Raw genomic sequence first — 13,692 nt, forward strand, 5'->3', positions numbered from 1 at the left:
GTGCTGGAGGAGGGGAATCTTTGACTGCAAGTTCCTCCTGGAGTGCAGAGCCAGAAGACGAAGGCCAGGAAGGTGGAGAGATGTGTTGAAGGTTTTCCAGACGTCACAACTTGATAGAGACGAGATGTATTCTCCCAGCCTACCTTGTAATGTATTCTCCCAGCCTACCTCGTAATGTATTCTCCCAGCCTACCTCGTGATGTATTCTCCCAGCCTACCTCGTGATGTATTATCCCAGCCTACCTCGTGATGTATTCTCCCAGCCTACTTCGTGATGTATTCTCCCAGCCTACCTCGTGATGTATTCTCCCAGCCTACCTCGTGATGTATTCTCCCAGCCTACCTGATAATGTATTCCCTAGCCTGCTTCTCCCAGCCTACCTCACAATGTATTCCCCAGCCTACCTGATAATGTATTCCCTAGCCTGCTTCGTAATGTATTCCCCCAGCCTACCTGATAATGTATTCCTTAGCCTGCTTCGTAATGTATTCCCCTAAGTCTCATGGTGATGTATACATCCAGCCTACCTCGTAATGTATCCCCCAATACACCTACAATGTATTCCCCCAGCTGACCTAGTGATGATGTATCCCCCAGTACTCATGGTAATATTTTCCTCCAGCTCACCTCGTAAAGGAAGAAAAAAATCAAGTTCGGAACTTACTCTATTATCGAGGTGTCGAGCCATAGTGAAGGAATCGCTTTAGGAATATTTCACATGGGTCTTTAAGGTTCCTTTCCCGCTACTTTGCTCCCGATTTGCATTCATATGAGCTACTTGAGCAGTCCTGTCTCCCTCCGCTGCTGTAACCTGCTTCCGTCTCTTCTCGCTGTCAACCTCCTGCTGTCTCTTACTTCCTCCGCCCTTACTGTCTCTTTCTTCTGTCATTCCTGGTGTCTCCTACTGCTGTTCCCTTTAGCTGTCTCCGCCAGCTGTCACTTCTGCTGTCACCATTGTTTTCTCTTGCTGTCTCGTACCGTCTCATCCTACTTTCACTCCTGCTGTCTCTTGTTGATGTTCTCTCCTACCGTCTTGCGGATGAAGGCCAGCCAGTGTTGCCTTAGTGACGTATGGCTGTTCATATCGACTCCCACATCCCAAGGCGAAGAGGAGCAGTGTTACGACTGGTGTCAGACGTGAGGGACGAACGGAAGCCAAGAGTATCGGAGGGTGAGGAGGGAGGGAGGCAGTGATTGGACCTGGTGGCAAGGGGAACCTCGCCAAGGTGGGGTACCACACACCCAGGTGATGTCTGACACCCTGATGTAGCATTTGAAGCAACAACAGCAGCAGATGTGTGACAACCTGACCCTACAACAGCAGCAGATGTGTGACAACCTGACCGTACAACAGCAGCAGATGTGTAACAACCTGACCGTACAACAGCAGCAGATGTGTAACAACCTAACCCAAGAACAGAAATAAATATAAACGAGTACAATCAGCCACAAACCCTTCGAAACTACATCTAGGAAATCAGAAACATGGATATTAATGTGGTAAAAAAAAAAAGAAAGGCCAAGAGACAAGGAAAAAAGATTATCTTTAAACTTGATATCTAAGAAGGTGACGAGCATCCTGGGCTGCCCTGAAGAGCCACGCGAAGGTGTAAGAAGAGCCACATCCCCGACAGTACACACCGAAGACCCTAAGGGTCTTTGGTGGACAAGGCCACCACCATCTCTCTCAACGCGTATGCAAGGCGAGCAACGTCAGTCTGCCAGGCAAGCACGACACCCGGGGAAATCACCTGACGAAGGACAACAGCGTCGTCGGTGGACATTTCCCCTTGCAGTAGTGCTTGTAGGAGCGTGTACGTAGGGGAGACACCTTGGGGACTTACCTATGAGATGACGTGATCACACAGACATGTATGGTGATCAGACAAGCAGAGACAAGGCAGGTGTTAACTCACCCTGACCAGCACACGACCGTCTCGTAGACTGGAACAAGAGCAGGCGGGTTATCAAAGAGAGAGAGAGAGAGAGAGAGAGAGAGAGAGAGAGAGAGAGAGAGAGAGAGAGAGAGAGAGAGTGCCTAGAAGCAGAAGTTATTCAAAAGCGTGGACACGATCGAGCAAAACAATGGTATGCTTAGCATTGCATCTCCTGTAAAACATGGGCAGACTGGTAGGATCTTTCAACAAATACATATATATATATATATATATATATATATATATATATATATATATATATATATATATATATATATATATATATATATATATATATATATACATCCACAAACACAAAGATATACAAATGCATACATGTACATATTCATACTTTCTTGCCTTCATCCATTCCCGGCGCCATCCTGCCTCACAGGAAACAGCACCGCCACCCCCTGCGTCAGCGAGGTAGCGCCAGGAAAACAGACAAAAGGCCACATTCGTTCATACTGTCTCTAATGGTTTACCCGAGAAGTTCCACATGCCATGGTTCACTCCTTTGATCCTGGTATACCACATCGTTCCAGTTCACTCTGTTCATTGCACGCCTCTCATCCTCCTACATGTTCAGGCCCCGATCGCTCAAAATCTTTTTCACTATCCTTCCTCCTCCAATTTGGTCTCCCGCTTCTCCTAGTTCCCTCCACCTCTGACACATATATCCGCTTTGTCAACCTTTCATTCATTCTATATGTCCACACCATTTCAACACACCGTCTTACCCTCTTTTGCACCACTTAACCACACTCTCCGAGATAACATTCTCTCCATCCACACATTCTTCATCGCTACCAGAACCTTTATCCCCTCCCACACCCTATGAGTCACTTCCACTTTCATGGTTCCATTCGCTGCTAAGTCCACTCCCTGATATCTAAGACACTTCACTTCCTCGAATTTTTCTCTGCTCAAACTCACGTCCCAGTTAACTTGTCCCTCAACCTGCTGAACCTAATAACCTTGCTCTTATTCACATTTATTCTCAACTTCGTTCACACATTTTTCCAAACTCAGTCACCAACTTCTGCAGTTTCTCATTCGAATCAGCCAACAGTGCTGTTCATCGGCGAACAACAACTGATTCACATCCCAGGCACTCTCATCCCCGAAAGACTGCATACTCGCCCCTCTTTCCAAGATATAGCATGTAGTTAAGATATGGTCTATATATGATATGATACGTAGTTAGGATACAATATAGAAACTCCATTTGTGTTATGTTATCACGATGCAGCATACAGTTATGTTATTCTGTGTGGTTGATTTCGTAAGTGTTTAAAGTATATATGGTTAAGATATTTTATGTTCATTAGATACATCATATATTTAGGATAAACTATGTGGCGTTCAATGTAAAAGGTTCATTATAACTTTAGTTAAATGGAATGAATAAATCTAAGATACGAAAGATGATAATAATGAATTACGCGAAAGTAGACAAATGAGAAAGTAGAGAAACAAGCTAATCACTCACATGCAATCAATTCCCCGTCCGACTTTGAGACGCGTCAGTTGTACTTGTGAAAGGTGGAATTTCTTATTACTGTGGTATCATCCCTTTGGTGTGGGAGCGTTCACACATGAATATTATTAACAGATCACCACTCTTGGTCAGTAGTCTCACCTGCTTCTGTGGTTCCCGGGAGACACTTACTCTGCTCTGCAGTTTGCATTTCTAACATGACCTTCTTCAATAAACTGCGAGGATAACACGGTGGACAGCTGTCCATGTAAAAGTTTGGAGCTATACTCATTAGCCACTCTGGTTCGACTTTGGTTACAGTTCGTATGTAGTTCTTAAATGTTTGAACGGACTCGTGGTAAATAAGCCATTCGGGTTTACGGTCGAGAGCAGTTGAGGCGTGAATTTTAACCATTTGTAGGTCTCGAAGAATAAAGTAATTGCCGAAACCTTCTGAGTGAGCGACTTGCATAAAGAAGCCAGATATTAGGGCTTGCCTTATGTCTTCCTGTCGTGGGTTTGCAGTGAAATCGGAAGAAATGAGCGGAATCCCTACACGTCGCATGATGGCTGACAATTGCCGACGAATCTTATGTGCCTCGTTCAGGGACTTATAGTTGACGAAGTTTTCCCAGCACCACTTATTTCTCCTGCCGTTCTTAATGAAGGCGTTGTAAAGGTTCAGTAAGGTCAGGTGGTCTCCATATTTGTGAACAAATTGGCTCTTCATCTGGTCTGCCAATTCTTTCTTTACGTTAGGTCGCACAAAACATTGTGGGACGGAAAGCATGGCACAGATGGTTAAGATCTCAGTGGAGCACTTGAAATCAGGAGATGTGACCAACATCTTGGCCAGCTGGGGATCAAGCGGCAATTCTGTCATGAGGTATCCAAGTTTGGTTAAGTCACCATTGGTGTCTATTGCTCCAAGGATTCGAAGGAGTTCTAGGGACTTGGCGACTGTTGCAGGAGGTGGTGGGTCCATTAACCTGTCGTCCAGTAAGTCACCCATACCCATTTTCTTCACCTTGAGAACAATGGCATCAATGTTTGCCCTAAGGATTTCAGGAAGGGGATTCTCGTCCATTCGCTGGAACTGTTCTTCCGTGTAGAGACGATAGCACTTTCCGGGTTTAGTCCTGCCAGCACGTCCAGCGCGCTGGGTGGCTGAGGCCTTAGTGATGGGTGAGACGTTCAAGGACTCGACGCGGCTGTTAGGATCGAAGTGTTTGACTTTGCACAAGCCGCTGTCTATAACGTAAACTATGCCATCAATAGTTAGGGATGTCTCTGCCATATTAGTTGAGACGACGACTTTGCGTCCGATGGCGCCATTGTGTTTATCTGGTGGTGAGGGTTCATAGACGCGGTGTTGTAGGTGCATAGGAAGTGTGGAGTAGAGGGGGATACACAGCAGTTCTCCCACACGGTCACCAAGAGTCTCGATCTGGTGGGTAATGCGACTACATGCTTCCTCGATTTCCTCCTGCCCTGTGAGGAAGAGCAAAATGTCACCTGCCGGTTCACTCTTGTGCAAGTTGAGGACTGTGCTGACGGAGGTGTCGAGATAATCCTTGACTTTATTTGTAGAATGATGGATTTCTACAGGATAAGATCGGCCAGGGACATTGAGGAGAGGGGCGTTGTGAAAGTACTTTGAGAATTTCTCTGCATTAATACTTGCGGACATGACTATGACTCTGAGGTCGCTCCTTTTCTTCATAATTTCCTTTAGTATTCCAAGCAAGAGGTCAGTTTCTATGGATCGCTCGTGTGCCTCGTCGAGCAAAATCACCTGGTAATTGGAAAGCATGGGATCCCTGGTTGCTTCACTATTCAGGATTCCGTCGGTCATGAATTTGAGGACGGTCCTACGACTGGAGACATCCTCAAAGCGCACGGAATAGCCAACCTCCTATCCGACTGTAACGTCCATTTCCAGTGCTACGCGTTTAGCCACCGATATTGCTGCCATCCGCCTTGGGAGAGTGCAGGCCACTCTCTTATTGCCTCTGGAACGGACGAAGTCAGCACACCACTATGGCACTTGCGTTGTCTTTCCTGAGCCAGTCTCGCCGGTAAATATTATAGTCTGGTGATGATTGAGGAGCTTCAAGAATTCGTCCCGAAAACCCCACACTGGCAGGTGAACTCTCTTATCGTATAGTTCGCGGAACCTCCTGCTGTATGGCGGGTTCCTAAATGGATTTCTGAATTGTGGAACAGATGATTGACGTAAGTGTTGACCCACACCTTTCTCTGCCTCCTTGATGTCCTTCCTCCTTTCACCTAAGGTTTGATCTACAGCTCTCTGTGGTTCCTTCCTAGTGATGTCCCTCTTTACTTCACGCAAGGTTTGATCATCTTTCTCTGACTCCTTCTTGGTGATGGCTTTCATTCCTTCACGTAAGGTTTGATCTACACATTTCCCTGGTTCCTTCTTAGTGATATCCTTCCTTCTTTCAGGTATGGTTTGATCTACACCTTTTTCTGCCTCCTTCTTGGTGATGTCTTTCATTCCTTCACGTAACGTTTGATCTACACCTTTCTTTGGTTCCTTCTTGGTGATGTCTTTCCTTTCTTCACGTAACGTTTGATCTACACCTTTCTTTGGTTCCTTCTTGGTGATGTCTTTCCTTTCTTCACGTAACATTTGATCACCTTTCTTTGACTCCTTCTTGGTCATTTCCTTCTTTCCTTCACGTAACGTTTGATCTACACATTTCCCTGGTTCCTTCATGTTGATTTCCTTCCTTTCTTCACGTAACGTTTGATCTACACCTTTCTTTGACTCCTTCTTGGTGATGTCTAACATTCCTTCACGTAACGTTTGATCTACACCTTTCTTTGACTCCTTCTTGGTGATTTCCTTCCTTTCTTCACGTAACGTTTGATCTACACCTTTCTTTGACTCCTTCTTGGTGATGTCTTTCATTGCTTCACGTAACGTTTGATCTACACCTTTCTTTGACTCCTTCTTGGTGATTTCCTTCCTTTCTTCACGTAACGTTTGATCTACACCTTTCTTTGACTCCTTCTTGGTGATGTCTTTCATTCCTTCACGTAACGTTTGATCTACACATTTCCCTGGTTCCTTCATGTTGATTTCCTTCCTTTCTTCACGTAACGTTTGATCTACACCTTTCTTTGACTCCTTCTTGGTGATTTCCTTCCTTTCTTCACGTAACGTTTGATCTACACCTTTCTTTGACTCCTTCTTGGTGATGTCTTTCCTTTCTTCACGTAACGTTTGATCTACACCTTTCTTTGGTTCCTTCTTGGTGATGTCTTTCCTTTCTTCACGTAACATTTGATCACCTTTCTTTGACTCCTTCTTGGTCATTTCCTTCTTTCCTTCACGTAACGTTTGATCTACACATTGCCCTGGTTCCTTCATGTTGATTTCCTTCCTTTCTTCACGTAACGTTTGATCTACACCTTTCTTTGACTCCTTCTTGGTGATGTCTTTCATTCCTTCACGTAACGTTTGATCTACACCTTTCTTTGACTCCTTCTTGGTGATTTCCTTCCTTTCTTCACGTAACGTTTGATCTACACCTTTCTTTGACTCCTTCTTGGTGATTTCCTTCCTTTCTTCACGTAACGTTTGATCTACACCTTTCTTTGACTCCTTCTTGGTGATGTCTTTCATTCCTTCACGTAACGTTTGATCTACACCTTTCTTTGACTCCTTCTTGGTGATTTCCTTCCTTTCTTCACGTAACGTTTGATCTACACCTTTCTTTGACTCCTTCTTTGTGATTTCCTTCCTTTCTTCACGTAACGTTTGATCTACACCTTTCTTTGACTCCTTCTTGGTCATTTCCTTCTTTCCTTCACGTAACGTTTGATCTACACCTTTCTTTGACTCCTTCTTGGTGATGTCTTTCCTTTCTTCACGTAACGTTTGATCTACACCTTTCTTTGACTCCTTCTTGGTGATTTCCTTATTTCCTTCACGTAACGTTTGATCTACACCTTTCTTTGACTCCTTCTCTGTGATTTCCTTCTTTCCTTCACGCAAGGTTTGATCTACACCTTTCTTTGACTCCTTCTTTGTGATTTCCTTCCTTTCTTCACGTAACATTTGATCTACACCTTTCTTTGACTCCTTCTCGGTGATGTCCTACTTTCTTTTGTCATTCCCTGCCTAACTATTAACTTTGTCTGCGTGAAGCTTTTCTTTCTTCTTCTTCTTCCCAGGTACCTCTATTTCCTTCTTAGGTGTCTCAAAATGCCAGTCCATGTACGCCGTTGTGACCAACAGTAGCAACAATGCCATCAGGCGAATCCCGAAGGACAGGCGATCGAGAATGACCTGGTTATATGTGATGCACTGTTCCCGGGACTGCTCCAGTTCCTTCAGATGGCCGGTTAGCTTAATGTAGGAAACCACAGGACCCACAATAGGCACGTCCTCCCACAGGGTGCGGAGGTATTCCAAAGTTGTCATGAACCGTGGCTGACGTTTTCTCATGATGTTAAACCAGAAACATTGGCCCTCAAGCTGACTGTGTAGTTTGGTGGCTTTTTCAGAAAGCTCCGACAGCTTGGGTGTGAGAATCTACATTTGAAAGTAACACCCGACAATCATCAAAGTTACCGCCAAGAATGATACAATGGTTTTCAATTCCATTTTGCGCGCACTATCTCAAGCCTTTAATATTTACTGGTGTCAGGAAGAGGTCATTTCCCTCTGCTGCCGAGATGTGATAATATAGAATACTTGGTAAGAGTGTATATAGTATAAAGATATTGTTAAGATATAGCATGTAGTTAAGATATGGTCTATATATGATACGATACGTAGTTAGGATACAGTATAGAAACTCCATTTGTGTTATGTTATCACGATGCAGCATACAGTTATGTTATTCTGTGTGGTTGATTTCGTAAGTGTTTAAAGTATATATGGTTAAGATATTTTATGTTCATTAGATACATCATATATTTAGGATAAACTATGTGGCGTTCAATGTAAAAGGTTCATTATAACTTTAGTTAAATGGAATGAATAAATTTAAGTTACGAAAGATGATAATAATGAATTACGCGAAAGTAGACAAATGAGAAAATAGAGAAACAAGCTAATCACTCACATGCAATCAATTCCCCGTCCGACTTTGAGACGCGTCAGTTGTACTTGTGAAAGGTGGAATTTCTTATTACTGTGGTATCATCCCTTTGGTGTGGGAGCGTTCACACATGAATATTATTAACAGATCACCACTCTTGGTCAGTAGTCTCACCTGCTTCTGTGGTTCCCGGGAGACACTTACTCTGCTCTGCAGTTTGCATTTCTAACATGACCTTCTTCAATAAACTGCGAGGATAACACGGTGGACAGCTGTCCATGTAAAAGTTTGGAGCTATACTCATTAGCCACTCTGGTTCGACTTTGGTTACAGTTCGTATGTAGTTCTTAAATGTTTGAACGGACTCGTGGTAAATAAGCCATTCGGGTTTACGGTCGAGAGCAGTTGAGGCGTGAATTTTAACCATTTGTAGGTCTCGAAGAATAAAGTAATTGCCGAAACCTTCTGAGTGAGCGACTTGCATAAAGAAGCCAGATATTAGGGCTTGCCTTATGTCTTCCTGTCGTGGGTTTGCAGTGAAATCGGAAGAAATGAGCGGAATCCCTACACGTCGCATGATGGCTGACAATTGCCGACGAATCTTATGTGCCTCGTTCAGGGACTTATAGTTGACGAAGTTTTCCCAGCACCACTTATTTCTCCTGCCGTTCTTAATGAAGGCGTTGTAAAGGTTCAGTAAGGTCAGGTGGTCTCCATATTTGTGAACAAATTGGCTCTTCATCTGGTCTGCCAATTCTTTCTTTACGTTAGGTCGCACAAAACATTGTGGGACGGAAAGCATGGCACAGATGGTTAAGATCTCAGTGGAGCACTTGAAATCAGGAGATGTGACCAACATCTTGGCCAGCTGGGGATCAAGCGGCAATTCTGTCATGAGGTATCCAAGTTTGGTTAAGTCACCATTGGTGTCTATTGCTCCAAGGATTCGAAGGAGTTCTAGGGACTTGGCGACTGTTGCAGGAGGTGGTGGGTCCATTAACCTGTCGTCCAGTAAGTCACCCATACCCATTTTCTTCACCTTGAGAACAATGGCATCAATGTTTGCCCTAAGGATTTCAGGAAGGGGATTCTCGTCCATTCGCTGGAACTGTTCTTCCGTGTAGAGACGATAGCACTTTCCGGGTTTAGTCCTGCCAGCACGTCCAGCGCGCTGGGTGGCTGAGGCCTTAGTGATGGGTGAGACGTTCAAGGACTCGACGCGGCTGTTAGGATCGAAGTGTTTGACTTTGCACAAGCCGCTGTCTATAACGTAAACTATGCCATCAATAGTTAGGGATGTCTCTGCCATATTAGTTGAGACGACGACTTTGCGTCCGATGGCGCCATTGTGTTTATCTGGTGGTGAGGGTTCATAGACGCGGTGTTGTAGTTGCATAGGAAGTGTGGAGTAGAGGGGGATACACAGCAGTTCTCCCACACGGTCACCAAGAGTCTCGATCTGTTGGGTAATGCGACTACATGCTTCCTCGATTTCCTCCTACCCTGTGAGGAAGAGCAAAATGTCACCTGCCGGTTCACTCTTGTGCAAGTTGAGGACTGTGCTGACGGAGGTGTCGAGATAATCCTTGACTTTATTTGTAGAATGATGGATTTCTACAGGATAAGATCGGCCAGGGACATTGAGGAGAGGGGCGTTGTGAAAGTACTTTGAGAATTTCTCTGCATTAATACTTGCGGACATGACTATGACTCTGAGGTCGCTCCTTTTCTTCATAATTTCCTTTAGTATTCCAAGCAAGAGGTCAGTTTCTATGGATCGCTCGTGTGCCTCGTCCAGCAAAATCACCTGGTAATTTGAAAGCATGGGATCCCTGGTTGCTTCACTATTCAGGATTCCGTCGGTCATGAATTTGAGGACGGTCCTACGACTGGAGACATCCTCAAAGCGCACGGAATAGCCAACCTCCTATCCGACTGTAACGTCCATTTCCAGTGCTACGCGTTTAGCCACCGATATTGCTGCCATCCGCCTTGGGAGAGTGCAGGCCACTCTCTTATTGCCTCTGGAACGGACGAAGTCAGCACACCACTATGGCACTTGCGTTGTCTTTCCTGAGCCAGTCTCGCCGGTAAATATTATAGTCTGGTGATGATTGAGGAGCTTCAAGAATTCGTCCCGAAAACCCCACACTGGCAGGTGAACTCTCTTATCGTATAGTTCGCGGAACCTCCTGCTGTATGGCGGGTTCCTAAATGGATTTCTGAATTGTGGAACAGATGATTGACGTAAGTGTTGACCCACACCTTTCTCTGCCTCCTTGATGTCCTTCCTCCTTTCACCTAAGGTTTGATCTACAGCTCTCTGTGGTTCCTTCCTAGTGATGTCCCTCTTTACTTCACGCAAGGTTTGATCATCTTTCTCTGACTCCTTCTTGGTGATGGCTTTCATTCCTTCACGTAAGGTTTGATCTACACATTTCCCTGGTTCCTTCTTAGTGATATCCTTCCTTCTTTCAGGTATGGTTTGATCTACACCTTTTTCTGCCTCCTTCTTGGTGATGTCTTTCATTCCACGTAACGTTTGATCTACACCTTTCTTTGGTTCCTTCTTTGTGATGTCTTTCCTTTCTTCACGTAACGTTTGATCTACACCTTTCTTTGGTTCCTTCTTGGTGATGTCTTTCCTTTCTTCACGTAACATTTGATCACCTTTCTTTGACTCCTTCTTGGTCATTTCCTTCTTTCCTTCACGTAACGTTTGATCTACACATTTCCCTGGTTCCTTCATGTTGATTTCCTTCCTTTCTTCACGTAACGTTTGATCTACACCTTTCTTTGACTCCTTCTTGGTGATGTCTTTCATTCCTTCACGTAACGTTTGATCTACACCTTTCTTTGACTCCTTCTTGGTGATTTCCTTCCTTTCTTCACGTAACGTTTGATCTACACCTTTCTTTGACTCCTTCTTGGTGATGTCTTTCATTCCTTCACGTAACGTTTGATCTACACCTTTCTTTGACTCCTTCTTGGTGATTTCCTTCCTTTCTTCACGTAACGTTTGATCTACACCTTTCTTTGACTCCTTCTTGGTGATGTCTTTCATTCCTTCACGTAACGTTTGATCTACACCTTTCTTTGACTCCTTCTTGGTGATTTCCTTCCTTTCTTCACGTAACGTTTGATCTACACCTTTCTTTGACTCCTTCTTGGTGATTTCCTTCCTTTCTTCACGTAACATTTGATCTACACCTTTCTTTGACTCCTTCTTGGTGATTTCCTTCTTTCCTTCACGTAACGTTTGATCTACACCTTTCTTTGGTTCCTTCTTGGTGATGTCTTTCCTTTCTTCACGTAACATTTGATCACCTTTCTTTGACTCCTTCTTGGTCATTTCCTTCTTTCCTTCACGTAACGTTTGATCTACACATTTCCCTGGTTCCTTCATGTTGATTTCCTTCCTTTCTTCACGTAACGTTTGATCTACACCTTTCTTTGACTCCTTCTTGGTGATGTCTTTCATTCCTTCACGTAACGTTTGATCTACACCTTTCTTTGACTCCTTCTTGGTGATTTCCTTCCTTTCTTCACGTAACGTTTGATCTACACCTTTCTTTGACTCCTTCTTGGTCATTTCCTTCTTTCCTTCACGTAACGTTTGATCTACACATTTCCCTGGTTCCTTCATGGTGATTTTCTTCCTTTCTTCACGTAACGTTTGATCTACACCTTTCTTTGACTCCTTCTTGGTGATTTCCTTATTTCCTTGACGTAACGTTTGATCTACACATTTCCCTGGTTCCTTCATGGTGATTTTCTTCCTTTCTTCACGTAACGTTTGATCTACACCTTTCTTTGACTCCTTCTTGGTGATTTCCTTATTTCCTTCACGTAACGTTTGATCTACACCTTTCTTTGACTCCTTCTCTGTGATTTCCTTCTTTCCTTCACGCAAGGTTTGATCTACACCTTTCTTTGACTCCTTCTTTGTGATTTCCTTCCTTTCTTCACGTAACATTTGATCTACACCTTTCTTTGACTCCTTCTCGGTGATGTCCTACTTTCTTTTGTCATTCCCTGCCTAACTATTAACTTTGTCTGCGTGAAGCTTTTCTTTCTTCTTCTTCTTCCCAGGTACCTCTATTTCCTTCTTAGGTGTCTCAAAATGCCAGTCCATGTACGCCGTTGTGACCAACAGTAGCAACAATGCCATCAGGCGAATCCCGAAGGACAGGCGATCGAGAATGACCTGGTTATATGTGATGCACTGTTCCCGGGACTGCTCCAGTTCCTTCAGATGGCCGGTTAGCTTAATGTAGGAAACCACAGGACCCACAATAGGCACGTCCTCCCACAGGGTGCGGAGGTATTCCAAAGTTGTCATGAACCGTGGCTGACGTTTTCTCATGATGTTAAACCAGAAACATTGGCCCTCAAGCTGACTGTGTAGTTTGGTGGCTTTTTCAGAAAGCTCCGACAGCTTGGGTGTGAGAATCTACATTTGAAAGTAACACCCGACAATCATCAAAGTTACCGCCAAGAATGATACAATGGTTTTCAATTCCATTTTGCGCGCACTATCTCAAGCCTTTAATATTTACTGGTGTCAGGAAGAGGTCATTTCCTTCTGCTGCCGAGATGTGATAATATAGAATACTTGGTAAGAGTGTATATAGTATAAAGATATTGTTAAGATATAGCATGTAGTTAAGATATGGTCTATATATGATATGATACGGAGTTAGGATACAATATAGAAACTCCATTTGTGTTATGTAATTACGATGCAGCATACAGTTATGTTATTCTGTGTGGTTGATTTCGTAAGTGTTTAAGTATATGTAGTTAAGATATTTTATGTTCATTAGATACATCATATATTTAGGATAAACTATGTAGCGTATATGTAGTTAAGATATACACTCATTAGATATAGATCCGTCATATATTTACGATAAACTATATAGCGTATATGTAGTAAGATATTATACGCTCATTAGATATAGATACATCATATATTTAGGATAAACTATGTAGCGTATATGTAGTTAAGATATTATACACTCATTAGATATAGATACATCATATATTAGGATAAACTATGTAGCGTATATGTAGTTAAGATATTATACACTCATTAGATATAGATACATCATATATTTAGGATAAACTATGTAGCGTATATGTAGTTAAGATATTACATACTCATTAGATATAGATAAATCATATATTTAGGATAAA

General features: G+C 43.4%; 1 protein-coding gene and 2 pseudogenes across 1 annotated transcript; all 3 read right to left on the reverse strand.

The window, feature by feature from the left end:
• Positions 1–3,382: 3,382 nt before the first annotated feature.
• On the reverse strand, positions 3,383–6,133 carry LOC139760148 (putative pre-mRNA-splicing factor ATP-dependent RNA helicase PRP1 pseudogene; annotated as a pseudogene).
• LOC139760153 (uncharacterized) lies at positions 5,457–6,158 on the reverse strand. Its single transcript, XM_071683052.1, has one exon. It carries the CDS (start codon positions 6,156–6,158, stop codon positions 5,457–5,459), a length of 702 nt encoding a protein of 233 aa, XP_071539153.1.
• Positions 6,159–8,471: 2,313 nt separating this feature from the next.
• On the reverse strand, positions 8,472–11,347 carry LOC139760147 (ATP-dependent RNA helicase DHX15 homolog; annotated as a pseudogene).
• Between the last annotated feature and the right edge of the window lie 2,345 nt (positions 11,348–13,692).

Source organism: Panulirus ornatus, chromosome 35 (genome assembly GCF_036320965.1).
Source record: "Panulirus ornatus isolate Po-2019 chromosome 35, ASM3632096v1, whole genome shotgun sequence".
In the NCBI taxonomy this organism is placed as follows: Eukaryota; Metazoa; Arthropoda; class Malacostraca; order Decapoda; family Palinuridae; genus Panulirus; species Panulirus ornatus.

Bases quoted from the DNA above. Each gene is read 5' to 3' on its own strand.
- LOC139760153 (XM_071683052.1), bottom strand. From the start codon at position 6,158: ATGAAGGAACCAGGGAAATGTGTAGATCAAACGTTACGTGAAGGAAAG.